General features: G+C 45.7%; 2 protein-coding genes across 2 annotated transcripts; both read right to left on the bottom strand.

The window, feature by feature from the left end:
• Positions 1 to 728: 728 nt before the first annotated feature.
• LOC310809335 (uncharacterized protein) lies at positions 729 to 19,000 on the bottom strand (the record flags this gene model as incomplete). The annotated part of the gene is made up of 4 exons (XM_083676534.1): positions 18,482 to 19,000; positions 9,173 to 9,458; positions 7,544 to 7,649; positions 729 to 843 (listed from the first exon to the last, which is right to left on the bottom strand). Exons 1-4 carry the CDS (start codon positions 18,830 to 18,832, stop codon positions 729 to 731), a joined length of 858 nt encoding a protein of 285 aa, XP_083532660.1. The 5' UTR covers positions 18,833 to 19,000.
• A 394-nt stretch (positions 19,001 to 19,394) lies between these two features.
• jmjd6 (jumonji domain containing 6, arginine demethylase and lysine hydroxylase) lies at positions 19,395 to 27,130 on the bottom strand. The gene is made up of 6 exons (XM_083676191.1): positions 26,694 to 27,130; positions 25,223 to 25,611; positions 24,469 to 24,755; positions 23,336 to 23,471; positions 22,851 to 22,989; positions 19,395 to 21,941 (listed from the first exon to the last, which is right to left on the bottom strand). The coding sequence occupies exons 1-6, from the start codon at positions 26,820 to 26,822 to the stop codon at positions 21,810 to 21,812; spliced, it is 1,212 nt and encodes a 403-aa protein (XP_083532317.1). The 5' UTR covers positions 26,823 to 27,130; the 3' UTR covers positions 19,395 to 21,809.
• Positions 27,131 to 27,152: the final 22 nt, after the last annotated feature.

The raw sequence follows: 27,152 nt of genomic DNA, 5'->3' as shown, positions 1-27,152 counted from the left end.
ACCATGGATCCATAAAGCCAATAAATGTGAAAATCTGACGTTTCAATTGTTAGAGATTTATTTTGTTTGAAAATAGACAATATTTCAAAATGTCTAGCATTGTAATAACAAGAATATTCCACATATATTATACTGGAATATTCCAATATAGCACACATATACAGCACACATATTGTTTTTGTTTTCGTGTTTTCAAACCAACAAGACCAGACTTCACCTCATTTGTCCCTGCTCTGTTACACATGAAATAGCCTACAAGACAAAGAAATGTTCAAGGCATAAACAACCTAACTACCTATCGTAATGTGACACAATCATAAATTCAGTAATTGATTTAAAAAAAACCTTAACTTTTATGAATGTTCAATTGCTTTCAGTAGTTTAGATACATTTTGGTGATACAAAGAAAATTGCAATATCAGAGACACATGCAAACAATTATTGAACAAATAATTAGTCTGTTTGAATACTGTCTCATCCTACATTCATGTACACATAGTGCCATCTGAACTATCCCATGTTTCCCAATATTGGAGCTGGTGTATTTGTCTTTTATGGTTCATTCTGACACTTTGGTAACATGTAATAGTGTATTAGATATTGCTCCTACTTGATAGCTTTGAATACACTCTGAAAAGGGAGAGTAGATTATTCAGCCTGAGAGGATGACACTGACGGTGACGAAGTGACAACAACATTGCTGTCCTCCATTTTGTCTCCTTCCTCAGCTAGAGGGAGTAGAGTTTGAGCTGCTCCTCCATGTCCCCCTCCGTCACCTCGCCCAGCGGCTCCTGGTTCGCCCTCAGCAGCTGGAAGATGGCCGCCAGCTGCTCCTGCTGCACCCTGGGAACAACATACACACCATCGAGTCACCATCGCCAGTGTCTGACACTGATCAACTCACAAACACACACATATATACAGTACATCATCACAGAAGCACAAATCAACTGTAAATAAATGCCATGTGTAGTGTGGGTGCGTGTGCAAATAGAATTGGACACAATGTGACACCTAATGGTACATTTAGCAATAAACACTGTCACACCATCACATTAATACAGGACATTTATGTGCCAGTTCTGCCCTGGCCTACAACAGCATCATTCTCTTGAGAGAGTATATCTCACCTATTGCAAGAAGGACACAACAAAAGCAAATCTACTCTGGGATTCTACCCTGGAAGACCTACAAATTACTATAAACCACATGATGCAAGGATGCAAGGATGTGTGCTATGATACATGTGAATAAGTGGTAACTCTGGCTAGAGGAATGAGATGTTATTTTGTATCTATGTTTATATATTGAGAGGGTTAGGTCTGCTCCACTCCTTACATAGGCCTACATTATACTATAGATACATTATACTATGTGACACTGTGCTGATTATATGTGTAGCCCTATGGAAAATTAGGCCTAACTATTAAAAGTTCATTGATTAATAAATAGGAATTAATAAATAGTATAAATAGAATAAGTTCATTAATAGAATACATGAACTTAACCCATGAAACTCTATTCAATATCAAACATAGTAATAGTTTTACCCTTTTAAGTCCTATGTATTCTATTAATGAACTTATTCTATTTATACTATTTATTAATCAATGAACTTTTAATAGTTAGGCCTAATTTTCCATAGGGCTACATATGTGCTAATCTGAACAAGGTAGAGACTTGAGGACGAGTGGGTGGCAACAAGCATACGACTAAAACAAACATTGGTTTAGACAAACTGGCTTTTAATAATCAAGAGTTTACAAAAGCCTCAAAAACGTAATGTTTAAACAAAAACAATTCAATCTCTCTACAAAAAATCACTAATATATGTTTGTCATACAGCCACTTTTGCCATTCTAGCCAGAGAGCTCCAGTCCCATTGGACAGAAGCCCATTCATTGTCAGTGTGCATTGGTTATATTTAAAGTGACAGAAACTCCAATCACTGACGGAGTGAGGAGAGGAGTGAGATACTTTATTTGGTTTCTCAGCTAGAACGGCATCATCAGGCGAGTCCGTCTGATGACAATGACTGACATGTGTTACGCAACTCTTAATAAAGTGTATGGGACTGGCACACAATGGACATTGGGCACACAGACAAAGGGGGTGGGCAGAGGGGACCTTTGCATGTTTATCACTTGTCTTGGATTACGATCATCACAGCTTCTTAGTTAACAGGCTAAAGAAAAACAACACACAAACCTTCCCCACCCACCCAACTCTAACTATACACAACTTTCTTACTGGATTTTGCAATGGTCATCTTTTTTCTTTAAGACCAGGGACTGCAATCTCTGAAACACCTCCTTTTGCACGTTCCCAAAGATAATATTCTGTAATAAACATGTTTTCACTTCAAAATCCCTTTGAGATTATATAATCTGGGTCATCAGGTGTGAGAATCTCTGTTCGCCATCAGTAAGACAACACAGAAAGCAAGGGTACCATACAGGTTCATGTAAAGCACTTTTAAGATGTTTGGAGTATTGCAGCTTGCTATTCACAGGCAAAGGTGAGCAGTGGCCTTTAATGTCCATGTCCATCAAAGAAACAAAATAAAAGGAGAGAAAAGACAAGAAGCAACATTTATTTTTCCATATCAACAGCAAAGTCGGCAGACAATCAACAGAAGAGGACGATCTTCTCCTCTTCGAGGTTCTTCTTCAGAGACCGCTTTCAACGAAACAAAACAAAAGAAAGAAAAAGAAAAGCGTGGGTCGAGTCGCTCCTTTTCAAGCTTACTCAGCTGCTCTGAGAAAAAAAAAAAAAAAAAAGAGAGAACATGGCATTTTAACAGTGCAAGTCACACTCTTAGTTCACAAGTCATTGCTATTATTACAGGAGATATCATTGACAAATTATAAGTAATAATCAGTAGCTGTAGTATTATTGTCATTTGGCTGATATCAGAACCATTGACACCAATCAGTGTTTACAGGAATGAGGGGGGGGGGAGAGAGAGAGAGAGGGAGAGAGAGAGAGAAAGCACTCACCATTATCTGTGTTGTTAGATGCCAGCATGCAGGGTTAGGTAAGCAGAGCCCGTCTAAAGTAGACGGTGCTGATCACAATTTGGCGCAAAAAAAGACCCTGGAAAACACACCGCCACCATAGGACCCCCACCCCCGCTCCCACCACCACCACCACCACAGAGGCCCATGCAGCTTCCCAGGCGGATAAGATGGCAGTGTGTGTGAGATGCCTGGCATAATGCAGGGGTTAGTACGTCCTAATGACTGCTACACAACAGTGGTATGAAGTGATTCTCAAGGCTAACAAAGGCATTTGGACAGCTGAACCCCAGAGCAATTAAACATTAGTACAGCCAGCGTTTCCCCTAGATGCAATAATGTTTGAATTGGAATAAGGTGGACAGACACACAGATTACAGACAGAGACACACTGGTTGAACACGGAAAGTTTAGACTTAAGAGAATGCTGAGAAGGCTAATACACATAATGGAATTCACTAAATAAAAGTTGTTGGAATATACAGGTTAATACTCTTAGGGCCGGTTTCACAGACAAGGCTTAAACCTAGTCCTAGAAAAAAAAAAGCATCCTCAGTGGCAATTTGCCATTGAAAGTGTGAATTAGTCCAGGACTAGGCTTAAGCCTTATCTGTGAAACCGGCCCATTGTTTAGTAAGTAGAGCTATAAATGGCTAGGTCAAGCCTCTGCTTTGCTGCCATCAAGTGACTGTCAACTGACAGTGCTTCAGATATGTTACCAAGTCAAAGGTCAGACATATATGTCTGATCTCTCTCTCTCTTCCTGCATGTTACTTAGTAACATGTTCCTTAGTAACATGCAGGAAAGCAATCATGGATAGACTGGTGCTAAACCTCTTTCTCAAGTCTCCTCAAATTAAGAGAAAGCATAGCTGTCATAGTGGCATTAAAAATGCATTCTTGGCAAAAAAAACAAAAAACATTTTACTGCAAGTGCGATAACAAGAGATCCCAAATCACTACATCAATACAACCAGCAGGAGGCGCCATGGTACAGCAGCAGAGGTCTGACTGGGGCTCAGAAGACCTCTGCTAAAATTAACCTGTAAACGTAGCCACTCCTTCTTAAGGTATGGCCAGAGATAGTACAGTATGAGAGCTGCATGTCTGTCTGTCAGGGACATGGGATCTGCATGCAGGAAAGGGAACAGGACTTTTTGTTCCAGCTCTGTTTACAAAGTGCTGAGCAGCAGCTGAAGTGTCAGAGTTATCTTTGAAAGAAACGGAGTAGTGTACATGCCATAGACAGATGACTCGTAGACCTTTAGATTTATAAATATTCCCTCAGGACACTTTTTGAAGGCCACCATCGGAGGCCACATTTGTAAATAATCTCTCTGGGCCGACAACGCTGTAATTCATTCATTCGATAGCTTTTTACATGTCCCCATGAGGAAGTGCAATTGCAGCTGTTGGCATAAGACTATTTCAAATTTGCCATGTGGCTTCTAAAATCCGAGTAGCAGTGATAAAAGTCCCACCGTACTACTAAATGAGAAATGCTTTAATGGGAGCCATTTGGTGTTGCAGCAGTATCAGTGTGTGAGAAACTGATTCTCTCCAGTGTTTGGGTTAGAAGGTCTCATGTGATCCTAACCAGCCCATTCAAAATGGATTCCCTCTGGCACATGTATTATGAGGTATAGAATGTTCTTTGTGAATGATTCCTCACAGATATGCCTTCCTTTGTAGTGTCTATATGAAGAGCCCCCCCCCCCCTTCCCTCCCCTCCCCTCCCTCCCTCCTCAAGCACAGATGACCCACATCGGCGTCTGATCTCCGTGTACTATTTCACATGATCTCAGGGCCTTTTTTGTGTAAGGGGCGGAGAGACAGAGACAGCATATGTATGACTATCCACTATGTATTTGTTCAGAGTCTTAAGCTCCAGCATATGAGAGTGTATGAGTTTGCTCTAGGACGGGTGTGTGTGTGTGTGCGGGGGGGGGGGGGGGGGGTGGGCGGGGGTGGCCTGCTGGTCTTTGCTAGGGATCTAACTGAAAGTGTATAATGAAAGGAAAAAAAGTGGTAGTGTGTGTGTGTGTGTGTGTGTGTGTGTGTGTGTGTGTGTGTGTGTGTGTGTGTGTGTGTGTGTGTGTGTGTGTGTGTGTGTGTGTGTGCCACCTCACCAGTTGAAGCCATGTCACTTTTTAAACAAATAAACAACATGGACTAATCTACTTGTGGGGAGGTACACTATTGGTGATGTCATTGTGAAGTGAAGTGAAGCACTGTGAATCAGTGAATGCTCACACACAGCTCCCACCAGAAGGGAAGAGTGTCGGTCATACAGTGTGTCCCAGCCAGGGTTGTGGTTGAGGGGAGGGGAGTGGAGGGGGGGTGAGGTGAGGGGGAGATTAGGTGAACTTGTAAGGTTGGGTGAGGGAGTTTTTCAAGAGTCTTTTGGATATGTGGGAGAGGATAAGGGGGCTCTGGAGGGGGGGAGAGGGGGGGGGGGGGTTAAAGTGAAATTGTACCTTACCATATCCTTTCTAACACACACTGCTTGTCAACGTTGTTTATAGAGAGGTAAAATCAGGTGTGAGCTCTATCCTGAAAAGATAAAGGCAAGGTGAAAGCTATTATGTACTGTACAGCACAGATCTCTACAGAGCACCACATCCTGGATACAAACAACTTACCACAGCTTTGCTCCAAAATATTGGCAGTAACTCCAAAACAAAATTGCTTCACATGCTTGAATATTTTCCTCTCCATAAAAACTGGTATGAGAGGGGGAAAACATTGCAATTGGATGTATGAAGCAAAGTTGAGGATAAAGTTGCGGTTGAACTGAATTGAGGCCTTGGGGGTTGGTGTGGAAGCACATACTATGCTCATACTATGCTCACATGTGTAAACAGCAGTGGAAAGCACAGGGAACAGGGTACAGGGTTTTAGGGACATATAGTAGGATTTGGGGCTGGTGTGTTATGTATTGTTTGCCCTTTAAGGATTTCATGTTTCAATTGTGATCATTCAAAACACTGAGTCATAACTTAGGCTTCAAACAACAACGGAAGGAAACTCCCATAAAGACAAAGAAAGAGAAACGCTCTTAGGGCTCCTGGACTTGCATGCTTTTCCTCCCTCAACACTCCCCACAGCTCCATGGGAACATAATCAACCAATACTGCCAAGCCTGGCAGATATTTTAGGAGCTTGATTGAATTCCCGGGTTAGGAGACAGAGGCCTCCAATCACAAGCAGCATAAGACGTACACTCCCCTCGCTAACAAACTGGTCTAAAAAAAAGTCTAACCAAAACTCCTGCCCAAGAGTCCATGCTACTGACTTGCCTTGCCACATCCCCTAAACACAGTCCCCATCCGGCCCCTGAGCACTCCTTCCCTCCTTCCCTCCCTCCCTCCCTCGCTCGCTCCCTCCCTCCCTCCCTCCCTCCCTCCCTCGCTCCCTCCCACCCCCCAGTTCCCAGCAAGCCTTGGGTCCCAGGCTTGTACTGTAGCTCCACCAGCAGAGCACAGGACTTTTTTTTTTTTTTTTTTTTTTTAAAGATAGGAGTCGTGTTGCCCTCTTACAAAACACTGCTTCACTCTGCTTATGCAAGTTCAGGCCCCTGGGACGTGTTGGGGAGAGAGGGGGGGGGGGGAGAGGGGAGTGGCAGTTCCCCACGCCAGCCCCCACTACCACCAGACCACCACAGACTGTAGATAGAACTGAGGAACTGGGTTAGGCGGAGGAATGGACTAGGAAAGGAACATGAAGTTCTGCTGAGCTATAGATATTCACCCTAGCCAGCTTTATTTGAATATGTCCCTCCATTGCAAGCACCTGATCATGCTCAAGGTGTTTATGGAAAGTGATTATGTCACCACGACAGGCCTCATGGACACTAGAAAGCTTGTGAATTCAGAACAAGCTGCCTTTGTGGTTGGGGCCCTTCCACCTTCTTCCTTACGCCCTCCACAAACCATCACCGGCACCCAACCCAATGAAGTGAAGTACTTAAGACTTGATTTACTCTCAGAAACATGAAGATGACAGTGAAGATCAAGGTCTGGTTCTTGTGAAGAACTCAACATACCATCTCAACTGAAGTCTGGGTTACTGTTGTTGAGTTACCAGGTGTGGTTCTGGTGAAGAACATACTATATTAGTGTTTTGTGTGTGTGTGTGTGTGTGTGTGTGTGTGTGTGTGTGTGTGTGTGTGTAGATAACATAGATAAATACAATCTTGTATAGTATCTATCTGGAACATACTATCTATTATAGTATCTATCTATTTGGAACATACTATCTAAAGAGTCTGGATTGCTGATTGGGAGTTACCATAGTAGACACAGCTGTAGGGTCTGGAAACCCCCCCACCTGTTCTTCTTATCTAAAGGGCAGATGCTGTCATAGATCATGCCTAAATGCCAGGTAAACACAGAAGGACAGGACAAAGAAGATGAGGGAGAGAAAAAGAGAGGGGGAGGGGTTGCTTTGACGTGCAGTTGGAGGAGAGGATAGAGTCATGCCACAGCGCCAGGGTGAGGGGTCAGTAAGGAGGGAGCCACACTTACCTCTGCTCCTCCTCCATCTCCTCCTTGGTCATCAGCTTCTCAAACTTGCTCCTCTTCTTGCCCGGGGTGAACTTTGGGGACAGGTCGTCCTCAGCTGCAGCCACGTCTGAGACAGAGAAGAGCCAGGGTTAAAACACACACGCAAATAACACACACACACACACACACAATATAATAGAAATGGGGCATACCAGTGTCCTTACAGTCAGTACCTGACCCTTCTTAGCAGAGCTACCACCTGACCATGTGCCATAGTATAAATCAAGCCATCCTGAGGCAGAAGGCTGATCCACTATGTGTGCCAGAGTCACGTATTCATGGAGTGACATTACAACCCTGCTATTGGTGGAACCAGATCCCGGCCCCCCCCCCGTGTCTTTCACAGAACAGTTTGTCACCGATCCAGAGGGGGAACACTTCACTGATCCATTACTGACAGCTGTCCAGAGGTGGCTTGTGGCCATCCAGGGCAGTTTTATACTGAAGACTGGATAGAGATACTGTAGAGAACCAGATCTGAGTCAGCAGGAAGGCGAGAACATGAGCCCAATCCTTTTCAAACATTTATTTAGCACTGTGTGACACCTAACTGTGACACCAAAGACGGTGATATGATCCAAGCTAGTTTTGCTACATTAAGGTGCATACAATTATGACCAGGCATGAACCTTTTGGCTCCAAGGAAACAACTGACAATTAGAACCGTGTCAATCGTCGCCTTAGAGGACATTCTGTTCTGAAGACCAGAGGTACTCATGTTACTCAATGTATTCACTGCTAATCCTGTTTATTCTAACACAAAACCCCTAAAGGTCATTATCCATGCCACTCAATGAAACCAATGTCCTGCTGTAGTTGGCTTTTGGTGAGGAGGAAACACAAGGATACAGTTGGCTCAACGTGCAAGTAGACAGGTCTATTGGTTTTCTTCCTAGAATCAAACAATCTCCCTTGCACACCCAGTGACGTTTACCCGCTAGAGACAGCCTGTCTGCTATTCAGAGAGGATGTACTGTCGTACAGGAGACAAAGACAGCTTCCAACTGAAACCCAGTTAATGTATGGCCGATAGTGTATAATGTCTGCAGGCATAAAGCTCATTTGTTTGTGTGGCTCTGTATTCCTGTACTGCATTGTATTGTATGTGGGGAGGACTGACTCTAACCTCTCCCCTGGAAACACTTACTGTAAACAGCCACAACAAGGGCCAGGGGCCTAGAGCAAGCTGAAAGGACCTGACTGATAAGCAAAATGGTGGCTGGTTTCAATACACTTCAGTGTGAAAGGAGGGCAATGTCGCTCGACTGTGTGTGTGTGTGTGTGTGTGTGTGTGTGTGTGTGTGTGTGTGTGTGTGTGTGTGTATATATGTTGGCTAAGACCTAGATTACTATATGAACACCACAGTATCAGAGTTTGAACAGGGATGCCATTGCTACAGAGTAATGAGGAAGGGCCGGGTATACAGATCTTGATGTGACTTTGAGCTTTACTGTCTAGCTGTCAACTAGGCCCTTTCAGCTTGGTATGGCTATATGACACAATATTATGTAAATCACAATTCAGAGATTGCACCTTTGAGTCAAACTTCATCTGTAGTATCAGGTCAACATGCCCAGAGACACACTTACCATTGTGCTCTTCTACCACTTCTGGTTTGGGGGTGGGCTCAGGGGTGGGCTCCCTCTCTGGGATTGGTTCTGGGGCCTCCTCCACCACAGGCTCTGGTTCGGGGGCATACACCTCCTCAGGCTCCAGGGATTCGGGGATGAGTTCAGGGATGGGCTCCTCAGCAGGCTCAGGGACTGGCTCTGGTTCTGGTGCTGGTTCTGGCTCTACCACAGGCTCTGGTTCTGGTTCTGGTTCTGGTGCGGGTGCTGGTTCTGGCTCTACCACAGGCTCTGGCTCAGGGACATGCTGCAGAGACACAAGGTAAAGTAGGGGGTTAAGTCTCATAATAGACACTGTGCATCTGAATTGCTGTTCCATGTTTCATCCTACAATGGACAAAAAGATGAATTAATAAGATGAATTAATTGTACCCGTTATGCCCCAAACAACCAAACGACCGTTCTCCCTGGTCTGTTTTGTTTTCTAAATGTCATCAATGATCAGTCCATTGGCTGATTGTGGAGGTCAATACGGGATTGGCTTGTTTTCCCAAAATAGCAGTGCTGGGTCTAAAAATAAAGCAGCTTAGTCTAGACTTTATATAGCCTATTAGGCCCTGTGGCTAATTTCATTAGTTGAACCTACCCGTAATGGTAATGACAGAAAAATCAATCAAATTGTTCTCTGGCACCATTGCTAAGACTTGTGGGACACGTCCAATATTCGAACAGATCCAACGCAGAGGACGTGCCTCTCATCTCATGATTGCTAAAGGGCAGCTATGATACCCCCTATGATTGGCAGAATATTGGGAACAGGGTAACCGGTCTCTGTACACACAGAACTCTTGAAATGTGCTTTTGTTCAGGTACCTGATAAAACATTTGCATGAATATCACTCTTTACAAGCTGAAACCAGTATAATGAAGCCTACATAGTTTGCGTCTTTGCCTCAGAGCAAAACTCTTCACTTCAACTGCTGACTGGCAGGCTGACTCCCCCCACCGGCGTTCTCTCTTGATAGACTAATGGCTCTATGAGTGATGACTGTCACTTGCAGCTCCCTCTCATGTCCTTGTTGTGGTGGCTGCATCCTCTCTGTCCGCCGTCTGCCATTGACAGGCACAAATAAAGCCCCCTTGAACCAACCTCCACCACCCCTCCCTCTCCGGAACATTCCCTGGCCCTGACAGTTCCGGAAACTCTGCTGCCCCACTTACGCAGAAACACACGCACACGCACACACACACTTCTTCAGCCTTAGGGACAGGCCTCAATGCGCAAACCTTCACTCACTCTACCTGCTCCTCTCCTCTATGTAGAAGCACCTGTTTCTGCCCTTTGTGAAGTGCTGAGTGAGCACACAGTCACTTGAGCTCAGGCTCTGGTTTCTCAGCTACACATAAGACACACACACACACACACACACACACACACACACACACACACACACACACACACACACACACACACACACACACACACACACACACACACACACACACACACACACACACACACACACACACACACACACACACACACACACACACACACACACACACACACACACACACACACACACACACACACACACACACACACACACACACACACACACACACACACACACACACACACACACACACACACACACACACACACACACACACACACACACACACACACACACACACACACACACACACACACACACACACACACACCCACCCAGGGAGAGGCCACAATGAGAGACAAACAGAACAGAGACAAGACACAGTGAGACAGACAGCGCTCAGGGATTGACCTACTGCCAGAGGCTCCTTGTCCTCCCTGATCACAGTGACAATGAGTAGGCAAGCAAGCCCTCAATAGGGGGCAGAAGCAGGGTGCTCACTCGTCTTAGGGCCTGCTCTCAAGTCTCATTTGAAATCGAAAAAGACAAAAGCCACTAGGAATGAAGCTGAAGTAAGCTGATGAAACAAAATATTCAGTGTTGTTTTCAAACTTTCAAACACATGCAGAGGCACACTACCCTACCTAACCCTACCCTACCCTACCCTACCCTACCCTACCCTACCCTACCCTACCGAGACAGACATTACAATGCTGGCCATTTAGAGAGTCCCCACACAGCAACACATGGTCGTACTTTAGCAGCAGAAGCATTGAGTTGTAGCGGGCACAACGGTGTTAGCTATTCCTGCAGCCTGTGTCTGTTGGCTTAATCCTAGAACAGCCCCCCCCCTCCCTCCCTCACACCCAGCCACTGGAATGGCATCCATTTTACAGACCGACCAACTGGCAGTCTCTTCCCCTGCTACTGAATTCCTCAGCTATTAAACACTGAAATACTTCCCTACACACGGCCTGACTATCACACATAAAATGCTCAACTCAGGGTCACTCACTAGATCCCACTGGAGTTTTGTGAGATGATGCTCGATGCTTGTATATTCACAGAGTAAAAAAAGACTCTCCCCTTAGACTATTATTGTACATCTCTCTCCTAATTTGGCCAAAGAACTTTTGCGAGTGAGTCAGTCCACAGACATTCATCTGCTGAGCATCAGTCTTCATCTCATCTCAATTCAATTCAGTACTTAATACTCAGACTCTTCAAGAGTGCTGTAAGGGGGGGGGGGGGGGGTGGGGGGGGGTGACTAGGCCATCTGTACAACAAGCTAAAGCCAAGAGATTTAGAGTAGCATCTCGAGAGGATTCAGAAGGTTGCTGACAACCGTCTATCCAATTACCCGTGACGTCCACCGACACGGCCTCCTCCGCCATTTTGGAACCGATAGGAGGAGCCATGACGTCCTAGGAGAGCACGCTCAACGGAATACCTGACAAACAACAACAACAACAACAACAGCAGCATTGGACTGTTTGGTCGCATAAGAGCATGTCATCTCTGTAGATGGAGAGAGAGAAGCAGAGGAGAATGTTCATCTCTCAGCCGACAGGCTCTCTCTCAGCATGTGGAGGCTTGGCGGTGAATGGCTTGGCTGTCGGCTACCTCAGCAACAATCACCAGAATGGCGTTAATGAACGGCATTGGGCCCTCACTGCAGATCCCATTTCAGAGGTGCTAGTGGGTAGGGCCCGAGGGCATGCCGTGTGAAAGCCAAGAGGAGCTTATCGAGCTGCCAAGCCTTGAGTGGTGGGGGGAGGGGAGGGGAGGGGAGGGCTGAGGGTGGTAGCGGAGGGAGCAGAATGGGAGCAGAGTGCTTTCTTACCCCAATTAGAGTGCACCAGGTGAGAATTCACTTCGCTACCCAGCCCTGGCATTTCCAAGTTGATTTCCACATTCACCTCCATCCACAAATAGAGATGCCCATTGAGAATGCACCCCCCCCCCCCCCCCATCTCATACCAGGGGGGTACCAGGCTGTTTTCCCCCACGTTGCAGTTCATCATAGAATCCCATGAAAGGAGTCTGAGGGCAGGGGGCCAAAGCATCTGTGGTGGTGGAATAGTCCTGGTGTCAATGACCTCCCACCCCTTGTTCTGTGTCTCTACATACACACACACACACACACACAGACACACTGTTCCCCCGACTCTCTGCCTTATCTCTGGCTGGGACGACCACTGCTGCTGAGCTGCCAATCGTTATGAATGGAACAACAACAGACCACTATTATGGACTCATAGTGAGGATGATCCTGAATGGCATTATTATGAAGTTGTAGGATCTTGAGGGGGCGCCGATTTGGATGCATGCAAAACCACTGTGACACAAACAGACACACACACACACACACACACACACAAACAAACAACACACAATATCTCTCTCTCTCTCTCTCTCTCTCTCTCTCTCTCTCTCTCACACACACACACACACACACACACACACACACACACACACACACACACACACACACACACACACACACACACAGGCTTTGTGTCCTGGCGTCAATGGTCACAGTGTGCTGTGGCGGCACCGTTGGAATGAGATCCCACTCCATTGTGCCGTCAGTGACATCACCAGTGGAGACGGTGGGTGAGGCTTCTCTCCAACGTGTCATTGGCCCAGACCTCACCTCACCTCCTGGCTCAGATGGAGCTCTACCTATCGATTCTCTCTTGTGCTGAATGTATTTGGCCAGCATTGAATTTACTGGAAAATCAATGAAATTATACATTTGTGTTATTTTGGATCCAAAACTGTCAACTCATGTAGTAGCCAAGAGCATACAGACCAGATAATGCAAAGTGATGATGATCATATCATCATTATCGTATTGTAGCAGCATAGAGTGTACCATAGAATAGATTTTAGAGTTTTGACAAGACCACACATACAGTAGAGCCTTGAGCAGAAACAATTCTATTAAAAAAAAGCTCCACCCCTGACTTTCCCAGTACATACTGTACCAAACCTCTCTCCAGACAGCATGTACTGCACAGTGGAGGTGTACATATTCACTCTGCTTTTAAAGCACCATACATTCCACCAGTGCCTGGCCAATAGTCTCACAAAGAGCTCCTGTTTGTCCGCTTTCACTGAGGGCTTGTATAACCTTTAAGAGCGGAAAAGGTTACTCCTGCATGTCCGCCTTCTCTCTCTCTCTCCCTCTCTCTCTCTCTCTCTCTCTCTCTCACTCTCGCCCTGGCACAGGGCAGCCCTCCGTTCCTCGGCCCTGACTCATCTGGGTGTGCAGAACAGACCCAACATGGTCAAAAAAACACCAAAAACAACAGGGTTTCATGGCAGCCCTGTGTGGTGAGTCATTCTGGGGAAGAGATTGAATCAGTACCCAACTACAGTGTGCCAATGGAAGTGCCAGCCTCTTCTCACAGGCCAATGCCCGTGTTACAGAGGGGGAATTAGCTGTTGTGTTGTGATCGGAGGCCATTGTTTTCTCATGAGGCTGAGTGCCTGGCTGGGTGTGAGGTCCAGCCAAAGCCATAGGGCGCTTGGAAAGGGGAGGGAGGGATGGATGTGAGGGCCCAGAGTGCAGACTGTAGTTCCAGCCTGCAGAGGTAGGGAGGCAGGGAGGCAGGGAGAGGGAGGGGGGGGGGGGGGGGGGTGAAATACCAAGAGAGGTAGGTCAGCAGAGAGCTTGACCAATCAGGTCTTAGTGCAGCAGATTCCATCACAAGCTACTGTTAGGAGTCAGAGGAACACATCAGCGAGCAGAGAGCTGAGGAATGTCCTGAAGAACACTCCCTCGTCATCTGTCCAAATCTGGGTGCCAACCTCATTACCTCCTTAAGATAACCAAAACAACTCCGTTTTAGTTCTCAACTACCGTCATGAGACAACATTTTGGCCTGTAAGAGTACCATACATTGAGCTCTACAGGCGAAGAATGAACTATACATTGTTTATCCTAACAGCAAACAACTTCCGGATACACAGTACTTTCCTCTATGTTGCCTCTCAAAAAAAGAACAGCTCTCTCTCCAGCTGTTCAGTGTGTATCTCTCCTCTCTCAAAGTGATCCGTGAGTACACATTCCCATTTATGGTGTGCCTCAACACGACACGGTGAAAGACCCAAGAGGTAGGATTGGAAGAGAGCAGCTGGAGAAGATCCTCTGTGGCCAGGTTGGTAGAGCATGGCGCTAACAACGCTAACAACGGTTGTGGGTTTGATTCCCGCTGGGACCATATATACTGAAATACATGCACTCACTGCAATGTAAGTCGCTTTGGATGAAAGCGTCAGCTAAATGGCATATATTATTCTTTGGAGCCCACAATCACTAGAAAGACAAGCCGACACCCCCATAGCCGCACAATGACTCGAGCCTGAGGCACGGACATCTCTTTCTGACAGTAGATAAGAGAGAGAGAGGATAAGCGGGGAGTGTTGGAGGCAATGGAAGATGTAATCAGAGAGGAGTGTTCCTGCAAACATGCCAAGCACACATGTCCAAAGGTCGAGGAGCCAGATCGGGCTCTCCGTGTGAGAGGGGTGGTTTACACAGTCATAGATCTGGACCCTGACAGGTGAGGCACAGCTAAGATTATTTCACTGCAATAAATCAATTTTAGCATTGAGACAGCTCCTTCTGTCTTTGCTACAGTTCGGGCAAGGGCAACCCCCTGCACCACACACCTTAAGAAACCCACACACACACACACACATGCACAAAGATGGAAAAACATGTACACATGAACACCCACAAGCAGGATTTTTACTCGATAGAACCTTAAGATGAGTTCAACTCTGGCTACAGTGACAAGAGGACAGACTTTGATCTGCCTAAGCCTCGCTATTACCAAGGGTTAATAAATCATGGCTCTGACTGGTCACTGAGCACATGCGTCTGGGCACATGCGTGTGTTTTCCCGCACGTGTGCACTGCTGAGTTGCTTCAACAACTGCTACGTCTTGAGCTATGGGTTACAGCAGGGGCCCCATCCCCCCCCATCCCCCTTTTTAGATTATGGGGACAACCATTATCATGGTCCATTCACAGTCACACATACAGTACCTACAATAGGACATTGTTAGAACAGTTTGCAGACCGTGATCCACAAGCTTCTCCCTTCTGACTTGTTCCCCTCCCTCTTGATCGTTTGGCCATGGAACACAGGAGGGGGTAAAAGCACTGCAGGGTGCAACAACATTATGTAAGCCTCTAATGGAAAGATATGGGATAGGCTTTTGATGAAAGTGCTACTATTGATGTTTGGCAGTGGCTGGTCAGTTTGTAGCTTTTAAGACAAGAGGTTGGTTCAGGAATGTGAACAAAACATTCTAGAGCACCTACTCTCTAAAAGCTCATAAAGCGCAAGATAAAGGAACAGAAATGTGAGAAAGAAAGAGGAGGGGATGGCTATGGACTTGACACAGAGCATGCTCCAGCTGCTAAGCACACACAGACACACAGGCGAGACATGAGGAGACTGGGGGAATGAAGGAGAGGGGAGGGGGGAGGGAGAGAGAGGGTTGGGGTAACTGGCAAGGGAACACTTTCTGCAATGCAAGCAACAGCACAGGAAGAAGCCCCAAATTCCACAGCTCCCAGAGGTAGCCTTGCTGTGCAAAAGCTTGACGAATTTTTCGAGCTCTCGAGTCGGTTACAATTCAGACTTGCACCATCGCAAACAGCTCAGACTCCAGTGAAAAACACAATACACACAACTATATGTGCACTACTGGGAGCAACACACAGCATTCAGTAATCTCAATCAAAACGGTCAAGTAGGCCACCAATATGAGGCATTCCTCTAGCCTAGTGACAACACTTATTTCCGAGGTTATTTCCGTCATTCGAATAAGAAGTTAGTTCTCTAAAATGACACGAGGAGCTAGTTTATTGCTGTGTACAGACAGTGACAACAGTGAAGTGAAGTAAAACAGATCCGATGGATGTTTCTTTATCGTCAGAGAGGCAATGACACGACGTACAACGCCATTCTTCTCCTACAGTATGTTGACTGTCCAGTGCACTTCCCCCTGCCCCTGGGGCTGCAGCCCAGCGTGGCTGGGGCTCACACAGCAGGCAGCAGAAAGACGTTACCACGTCTCTCATGACAGAGGAGGGTGAGTGGAACAAGAGAGACTCTGTTTCAGCAGAGCTGGAGGGGGCGGGGCGGGGAGGGGGCGGGGGAGGGGGGGGAGGTGGAGAAGCACCCATAAAAGTGCACTTTTACACAAATGTAATCTTGTGCAAACAGTAGAAACACCAGGGCAACATAGTGCTCGGCAAGGGGTAATGTCCACAAACCTACCTCAGCCTGGCATAGCGCCATTGACACTGTGTGAGTCTAACAAAGTAGGTTATGAAGAAAGCCTTTAGGTCGTCGCTATACAGGCCGTTAAGTGGAACCTCTCGTACAATGTTACATAATGTATAGGGGGATGTGGTGGGCGTGACGGCACGTTTGGGTTTCAATCCCAGACCAGTAACTCTACTCATGGATAAGATTAATGTTGGTGGAGCTATCTGGGGAGCCTGGTTTGCACATGTTGGGCTGAGATCCAACCGCTGTGAAAACACATGCGTCTCTTGGTGGAGAACATTGTGAAAATAGCTCTAGCATAACATGACCATATCATCAACTTTTCCTCTCACAACAACGAGATAAATGTTTTCCATATTGCACTTTTTAAAAGTTCTAACTGAAACAGTTCAGGAAAGGGCCTCATCTGTCAACAAAAGAAAACCAGTTTCTATGTATATAAACTCCACACGTTAAACAGAGCAGACTCCCTCACACGGACTCAAGTACTCAAACATCACATGTGCTCAAGTGGAGTGTCACACCCACCTGTGCTCTGGGTAGCCCTCCTAACTCTCTGTGTGGCAACAGCAGGGCCAATTGGAGCTGTCACACTGTATAAATGTATACATATAGAATATGCATGTTTAACACCAAATATAGAGGTTGTATCCATGTGAGGCTCTCATGTTACAGCCATGGTAGGCTTCTCAAGGGCTCATGTAGGCTTGTGGTGGAAAAACTCGTTGAACTCTAGAGGGTATATGGGGGAGGGGGGCGGGGGTGGGGCGGTCAAAACACCGACTGACCTTTGGTGACTTAGGTACATTGAGTTCTGCTTGGGTTGACAGGTGTCTAGACCGACAGAGAGCTGGTGCAGAGGGTACAGTGTAACACTGATAGGTGGAGCCTATCGTGCAGATCAGAGAATTGACTCCATCATGCTTATAGAGCTATTAGACCCATGGACATTAAGCTGTATATATATATATATATATATATATATGGCATGAATGGTAGGAATGACAAAACACAATGGCTGCTCAAAATCGATCTTACTAAGTGTTCTACTAAATCCACCTTGAAATGTAGGGTTACTTGCCTTAATAGCATTCACATCTATATTAAAAATCATAAACGTTATACAAAATATTGCTGTGATGTACATTTGATGTGAAATAGCCTTTGGGGCCCAGGGACCATTGCATTGCCACTGCAAATTTCGTGCGTAAAGAGTGCGTAAAATTGGCAGACTTTCGAAAATTTGAGATGATCGAATACTGGATATGGATGGTAATAGCCTACGCTATAAAATGTCTCTGCATGTGACATAAGAATAATATAAATTATAATGAACATAGACTGGATTGAGGGGCAGTGGCGCAGTATTTTTGTGTCTGGCCGCTTTGTACAATACGTCCTGTAGTCAGTAAATAAAGTTTTGGACTGCTGTCAACTAATGCCTCCATCTTTAAACCAATTAAGGTTAGATAATGCTCTTTGTTATTGAGAACAGCATAAACAACAAATAAAATGTAGGCTACCAATTTGATCTAGACGTGTCCTTCACAAACATGTGCCAATACGTCTATGCATATAGGCTACCTAATACAACATACCACATTATTTCACAATATTACCTGAACTTCTGGGACAATTTCGGCCTCTATAAGTGGGGTCTCTTCTACAACTCCAATCTCCTCAACTACTGGGGCCACTGTAATGGGCTGTTCTTCTTTGGGAGCGGGGATAACTTCTTCGGCTTTGACTTCAACTTCTTTGTGTGCTATTACCGGTGCCGGTGGTACCTCCACTTTGGGTTGGACTACTACTCCCAATGCTCTGGATGGAGGAATAACGTCTGCATAGCCTACTTGTTGTTTTTTCTTTGGTGCTACTACCTCTTTTTGGTTGAAGTATTTAGATGCAAAAACAACCGCAACAACCGTAAAGAAAAGCGCAGGGATTAGAATAGCCGGGTCAAGATCCATTGTTGCAATATTATTCAATAGTTTTACTTTAAAAATGTTTTGTTTTCTGTATATATAAGAATCTGTTTATGTGGACATGTAAAAAGGTCCTTGTTGTCGCAGAGGAGTGAGGGTGTGTTGATCAGAGCGTCGTCCCGCACGCACTGTGGAGCATCTCGTCCGCGCCCACTAAACACAATCAGATAAATCTGCGCGTTTAAACACAGCTCACGCTTCAAAAACGGAGCGTCATTTCCTAAAGACCTGCCCAGCGAGTAGAGTCCGTCCTTTTTAAAGAGGCATTCCCCTTGCAATGTATGCAATCAAAATAAAGTATGTGAAGTGGCAACTCTCATTATAATATCCGATTTCCAACACTTACACTCACTATCAAAAGGCAGCTGTCACAGTGCCGTTCAAGACTTTCCTAATATGAATCACATGGAGTTTAATAGGGAAACTACAGAAGACATGTTCTCTATGAACCTAACCTGGATAAATAAATGTATAGTCCTAAATCAATTTAAACACAAGTTGGGATGAAAAGTAAGAAACACTTGAATGAAACACCAACACATGTTGATACATAGAAAAGAATTTATTGATTCATCAACAATATTAATTAATTAATTTTTGATCTTGTTAACGTCAAGGTATGTCTGGTTGTACATCTAAATGTTCTGAAGTGGCTTCCTCTCCTCATTTCTCCTTCGTCTGCACTGATCTGATAATGGTCCTGTCTTTTCAGGTGGCAGCAGCACAGCAGAACCCATGGAGGGGGGAGGGGGGGGGGGGCATCACTGCTCTATCAGATCAGTGCTGACGAAGGAAAGGAGCTGAGGAGAGAGAACGCCGCTTCAGGGCACCCAGATAAACGCATGTAGGCTCCTCGTTCACACCTTTAACCCTAGCGGATCCAAGGCACCATGTGACCGACCCCAGGGACCGTGATAGTGCTAAATGCTTTATATGAGGTGAGCACGCAAAGAGATAAACAGTGCAAAACACCGAACACGTCGTCGATCACAAATCGACAAAAACGCAACCTCTCATCTGCAGCAGTGGCAGTCACTCAAACGCAATCCTCTCAGGTCAATGACAGAATCAATTGGTGCTTACAGGCACTTTTTTTTTTTGTCTACAGACGGGATGAAAACGTACTGCACATAACAGATACAGCAATTTGTTGAAAAGTACTTTTTCAATAAGTTCAGATGACGCCACCATTTTAAAGCACAAGAACCAGTACTCACTTGACTCCATGTTTTAAACACCACAGAACAGAAGTTACACAAGCAGAATCTGTATCATTCACATCATTAAGTTGCAATTGGCTGAACAACAGTAATGTCGAGTTGCTTTTAGTTTTAAAACACTGTAAAAGAAACAGACAACGCAGAAGAACCATTGAACCATTGAGTATATGCCACAGAATCTAGAAGCCTGTGAAACAATTGAGTGTGTGTGTGTGTTTGTAAGATCTACCTATTGAATTTAATTTGTGTGACGTTAGACAGAGCCTCCTTAGTTGCAGAGCAATAAGCTAAAGCTGTGCAATTACAGTCTACACTTTCCTCTGTGCCAGCCCTCATTTTCAAAATAACCACGGTAATGGGAGCTCATGTGGGCTGCAAACCACACAAACCCTGGTGACATGCTAGTGGAAGTGCTCGGGCGACGCTGCCCCCTACTGTACAAAATGGAGAATAACGGTGATGGTGGTGGCTCGGAATGGAGGTACAGTCCATGCACAGGGCAACACCTAGACAGCTAGATGTGTTCTGAGAAAAGCTTCAATCGTTTAATTTTCATTTAAAAGTAAACTAAAATAGCAGCATATGGCACCTCGTATACAAGTACATCGATAGGAATAACAATCATCAATTGTTCCTATCATCAATTTCAAAGAGTGCCCTGCCAGTGTGACAAACTGGGAAAAACACAATACTCCAATTGTAATAAGGCCAAATTGAAACATCATTTTGTTGTTGGTAACCTAGCATACACTTGATGGCACCTGAGAATAATTAATTCCTAAACAAACTGCGGCTGAGGGCGTATACAGGCCATTTCTCCCCCAAAGATCAAGCTACAGTATTGAAGGTCAAGCTGGACCCGTTACTGACCCTTAGATCCCTATTTTATAGTCTCACATTATGTCATCTGATATAAATATAGTTATGCTGGGGGGGGGTTTATAGATGTTACTGCTGTAGGCTGGATAAATCAAATCTTGCTCTCTATTTCGCTAAATGAGCTTTCTGATGCTCAAAACAGCTTCATAAATATGATGACCAAATATGATAGTAACAATTCAAATTGGCTGAAATTGGAAAATGTTGTTCGTTTAATAAGGGGTTTTGACAACTGTGGATATCTACTGACTTTTTAATTTCCTGAATTGTAACTATTAACTGTTTTAATGTTATGTTAGTGGCAAATGTAGCCCAGAGGACGGAAGAAAAATTCAATAGAATGAATTAACCAACAAGAATAGAGTAAAACAATGTCAGTGGCTTTCTTGCAGATCTAAAGCCAACATCATTCTCCCGACCAAACCTCTTATCCTGTCTTGCAGTATTTTGCGAACATAACCCTCACAGTATGCTTGAATGTTTCAAGATGGTCTACCTCTGCCATGATTAAAACTCAACTGGCATCCCACACTCGTTCACCCCTCTCTCGCTGTCCCTCCCAACCCCCCCTCTCACCCGCAACAGCCATACAGATAAGACTTTCATCAGAAGCTCAGCAATGGCAGATTTCCAGAAGGCCCACCACGCCTCGGGGGAGTCCACGTTACCACAGCCCTGACTGGCTCTCTCTGCGGCAACCGTCTTGTTGACACAGCCAGACAGAGAGCCACCGGAGTCTACTTTAGGGACAGAAAAAAAGAAAAAAGGAAATCAAAACAATCGTCGTTCGGGGAAGAGGGGGGCAGGGGGATGGCGTCCCCCTGGGCGTGGCCTCCTGGAGAAAGTGGGTGGAGAGCGGGACGTCACCGGGAGGAGCTGCGTTCTTTGCTGACGCAGTCGTCCTTGGTGGTGGCGTCCCCGTTGGCTGTCATGCTGCAGGTCTTCCTCTTCTTCCTCCGGTGGGACATGGCGTCTCCCTCGGAGCCCGACTCCGCCTGCAGGAGAGCACAGGAGGAGTGGAGGTTAATGGCTGAACTCTCAATTTAGGGTAGAGGCCATTATGTGAAGTGTGTACTACATTAGGATTACATAACAGGGAGGGACACGCAAGTTGCCACTGCCTCTTGTACACGTGTACACACACACACACACACACCTGTTGCCCACTGAACATGTTATATATAGACATAATGTCCTTGACGACAGTTGTGTTGGGGTATTGCCACAGCATGTTTATCCTCCAGTGGGACAGCAAGTCAGCAAATCCTATCCAGCGGCAACTTAAATTGGACACACACACACACACAACTTTTACTCGGTACAACCTGATACCTGTAACTGGAGGGGCAGACTGACAGCCAAGCAGGGCGATACTAAAATGCCAGCAGACTTAGCACCAGTTTATCAGCTCCAGAAACCCACGAGGAAACACTATACTGTTATATTCTAAGAACAAACTGACTACCTGGGACATACAGTACATGCATGTGTGTACATGTTAGAGCAGGGAAATAGCAGACACAAGTCATCTAGAGACTTTGGTCAGTTTTGTTTTGCCTTCTGATAATAAAGTAAAGGCATGTTTTGTGTGTGCTTGTATGTAGCAGAGAGGGGGGAGAGAGAGAGAGAGAGAGAGAGAGAGAGATTCTCCTTTACGTAAGTGTATTTCAGTTTGAGGACATGTGACAGGGTCACACCTGCACACACATATATGTCTCTTACCCGTGACAGAGGGACAGGTGCCTGCTACCATCCATCTTACACTGACATCCTACACCCTTACGGGTCCCTACCGTGGGGGGCTAGGATACCGAACGCATGTGTGTTCATGTGTGAATACTGTACACCGTGTGTGTGTGTGTGTGTGTGTGTGTGTGTGTGTGTGTAGGGGGGACAGGACGTACCTCTGAATCGGAGTCGGAGGAGCTGGAGGAAGAGGAGGAAGAGGAGTCGCTGGAGCTGTCAGAGGCAATGCCAGTCGACTCCTGCAGGTCCACTTTGTCTGCCAGGGCAGCCAGGTCAGGCCTCTCCTGCTTCAGGATACTGACACAAACACGAGAGAAAAGGGACAGTTACACAACACACACGAGAACATACCAACTCACCCACATATTTCACTGAAATCAAAACTAAGCGAGTGGAAGTTACCAAATACTTTGAGACCACCATAGGAAATGTCACTAGGTTGCGATTGCTTAACCATTGAGAAATGAACACACCCACCATAGAGGCACCTACCAGGTAAGACAAGTTTGGATTTGGACATTTAGTCCTCCCCGTGCTTACTGTATTTCAGAACGCCTACCCTTTACAGAGCCCGTCAACACCTACTCCTCCTGGGTTCCGACAGCCGTGGGGCGTTCTGTTCCGTGACGGTGTGCGTACTTACCGATACCATTTCCTGGACAGCTTGGGTCGGCCACGCACGGTCTTGTGCCACACGATGGGGAAGTTGGTGGTGCTGGCAAAGTTCTGGGTGATGGCGATGGTGGTGTCCATGTTGAGGACCACGTGCCACCAGCCGCCTGGGGAAGCAAACGGGTGCCCTTTGGTTACGACCAAACCACAGTAAACAAGAGTACGAAAACACTGTACCATAAGAGCACATTCAAAACCAAATATCATCATTTGTTTAGAAACTAGGGAATGGACAGCGAAGTGAGGTGGTTCATGAGGAAGACATGACTAGTAGATTGTAATGGATGGAGAATGTATCTACAGGAGAGACAGGACAGCTTGACCAAGAGTATTGAGGTCTTTTTAAAGGCACACTCCCAATGAAATGGGAGTTGAGATCTTGTTGTGGTGGTGATCGGCTTGAGGAATAAACAGGAAAAGTCTGAGCTCTTGACCCAGAGGAGCTGAGAGGTTAATCCAATCTTGTACACTCATTCGCCCCAGGGGAGATTTAAAGATAAAGTAGGTCAGTAACCACTGTTTTAGGGATACTAATTGTCCCTCCCTATGCATTCAAGTGCATCACTGAGCCTATCTGTGCTATTATGGTTGTGTACAAGAGTGTCAGCTGCTCTATGCTTGATATTCATAGAAACAGCCTGAACAAACCAGCACAAACCGGTTTGGCCCCTGTACCGTTTTAACATAAAACACACCATGGGATGAGACAAGATGTGGTTGAGATCAACCACGTTCAGGCCAAGAGTAACTCTACACTTGCAAGCTGTGCTATTTTATGCTTGGCTGTATTCACCACAACCCTATACTGTTTTATGCCCAGTGGTTTGACGAGGCTCTGCCTTTCTGTGTAACAGGACACATGCAGTGACTGTGAAAGGCTTTGAGTAAATACAGTACATGGCTATATCCACAGCCTGATGACATGGTAATATGAGTTGACCACAAGGCACATTCATAATCTTTCTATCAGAAGAGACCTTTAGGCTCAGGCAGTAGCTGTGACCTACAATGGCTTCACACCACCCTCTTTCTCTCAAGAGACTTAACATGGACATAAGGGCCAGATGGATTCGTCTGCATGGAGGGAAACGTCAGCCCACTGACCAGGGACAAAGACGGTCTCCCCGGGCCCCTGCAGGATCTCCAGGGGTCTGAACTCAGCGGGCCAGGTGGTCTGCTGGGTGCGTGGGTACACCACGTTGAACCAGGTGATGGCCTCGTCCTGCTGGTTGCCCCCATCATCCCGGGTCACCTTGATGAGCTCCCGCGGTGTGTGGGTCGGGAACAGGCACCAGCGCTTGTGCCCCTGCACCAGGGCGTTCCAAGCGCTCGTGCCCAGCGGGTCGATGTGGATGCCCGTGCCGGAGCGGGCGGGGCCAAATACAAACCATCTGAAATGGAAGAGAGGCGGGATTAGTCCCGATTTTATACAATTGAGTAGTGTGTGTGTGTGTGTGTGTGTGTGTGTGTGTGTGTGTGTGTGTGTATGTATATATATATATATATATATATATATATATATATATATATATATATATATATATATATATATACACACATACAGTACCAGTCAAAAGTTTGGACCCACCTTGCCAAGAGTGTGCAAAGCTGTCATCAAAGCAAAAGGTGGCTACTTTGATAACATATTCTGGTTTGTTTAACACTTTTTTGTTTACTACATAATTCCATGTGTTCCTTCATAATTTTGATGTCTTCAATATTAATCTACAATGTAGAAAATAATAAAAAATAAAAGAAAAACCATTGAATGAGAAGGTGTGTCCAAACTTTTGACTGGTACTGTGTGTGTGTGTGTCATATATATATTGGGCACCATTAACAAGAGTTGAGCCTTTACCTGTAGGGAGGCCTGCGTTTCTCCCCAGCAAACTGGAAGAGGTCATCCCTGAAGAAGACTGGCACCTGGTAGTCCTCGAGAAGCTTACGGCGCTTGGTGTGCTCGCCGTAGCTGCTGTCGAAGATGTAGAGCGGGCTGTCGTCTCGCGTGGACTCCAGGTACTCCACGTAGTACTTCATCTTCATCTTGACCGAGTAGCCGTCATTGTCCTCGCCACACTTGAACTTCTGGTTGCGGTACTTGCGCTTGAGGCGCTCCAGGGTCCATTTCTCTCTGGCCCCCCAGGTGTCTTGGCAGTTGAGCAGCACCACAGGCTTGTAAGGCCTCTCGAAGCGCTGGATGAACTCCTCGGGACTAAGCCGCAGGGCGTCCGCACGCTCAACATTGTCCTGTGAACACAAACAGAGAAACAAACGTAAGCCAAATGGTAGAATGAGGAATGCAGATACATAATACGGGTGTATGAGAGTGAAAGAGAGAGCTGGTTTAATGTGCGGTTTCAAAATCCTTCTTTCAAAGGACATCTTTTGAGCATTATTTCTATACTATTAGAAACACCATGGCCAAAATGGTTCAAGCACAGCTATGTATTTTAAATGAGTTAAAATACTATTTTGGAGTTGATCTAAACTTGGTATATCAAGTGTATTCTTAGCCTCCAAGAGCAGACTTAGGAGCCCTTCTTAACACTCTTGTGACACTATCAAATCTACTTCTGAATCACTTGGCAACAGCCCCAGTGTCCCACACGGAGCAAAGAAAATGTACTCTTTCATCAGACCTAAGGCCTAATTCAGTTAACAATTAACAATTGGCACACAGTTACCAATTAAGTTCCAAGGTGAAGGCAATACGTAAGTTACAGCTCTTGTGCTTTTATGAAGATAATATAGTATTCTACATGGAAGCACAGGAGAAGATTTGGGATCATGACAGTTACTGTTTACAAGATAGTGTGATGCCTCATTAGGCTACCAGTGAGAACCATCGTATTAGACACTATTAGTAACTTGTATGTGAGAATCATTACTGCACTTTCTGCAGTGTGTACGCTCTTCATATGCCTTGATCCCATCAGAAATCTGCTTATTGAACTCTACTATAACCTCCCCCGGAGTCAAATTCAAAATGTAGGGAAGCTGAGTGGGGTGACAGAGGGCAAGATCTCAGAAACAGTCTTGATTAGGGCTACTACCTGTTGGTGGTGATAAATGGCGATTAGCGAGGAAGCTAATTTGTGATCATTTTATAAGCAAGTACTAGCTTCAAACTAATTGTGAGCATGGAGTGGGTGACATTGATCATAAGTGTAATCTGACTGCTTGTCCAGCTGACGGAGAGTTCAGCGCAGTAGGAGACCGCTGGTCGCCCTTGGCTGCAAGCGCAGCCTACGTGACCATCAGCACTGGTGTAATGTGAAACGTGTGGGGAGCTAACCACATTAGCTAGCATGCTAGCTGTCACAGTTTACCTTCACCGTTCGGTGCGACACATCGAACGTCTCGCAATAGTCATGTTTCGTCCAGTCTTGAGAGTCCTTGAGCTCAGGTCTGGCGTTCCGTTTCGCCTCTTTGATCCTCTTCTTACTCTTATGGTTCATTCCTCCGTTAAAATGTGGGAGTTGTCCTGAGTTAGCTTGCTAGCTAGAATGGGGTATGTAGACAAACACATTAGCTAGCTGGTCAAACTAGCTGGCTTCCTTGTAGCGAAGCTATTGAGTGGGTAGCACGGCCAGGCTATTCTCCAGTTGAAGTTAAACGGCTCCTGTGGAGTTAGCCAACAGACACTAAACGTCGGGTCTAATAGCTACTAGGAGGTTGTTCTGCGCACACTTTTTAATATTGCTGAGCAATTTTTGTTAGCGATAACAATGCTCTTACAACCAAACTTGACTTGGCTGGCTAACACACCCGCCCTAAAAATGCGACCA

This window comes from Argentina silus, assembly GCF_951799395.1.
Source record: "Argentina silus genome assembly, chromosome: 9".
Classification (NCBI taxonomy): Eukaryota; Metazoa; Chordata; class Actinopteri; order Argentiniformes; family Argentinidae; genus Argentina; species Argentina silus.
Note: the sequence above shows the minus strand (reverse complement) of the source record. Positions and strands in the feature narration are given on the sequence as shown.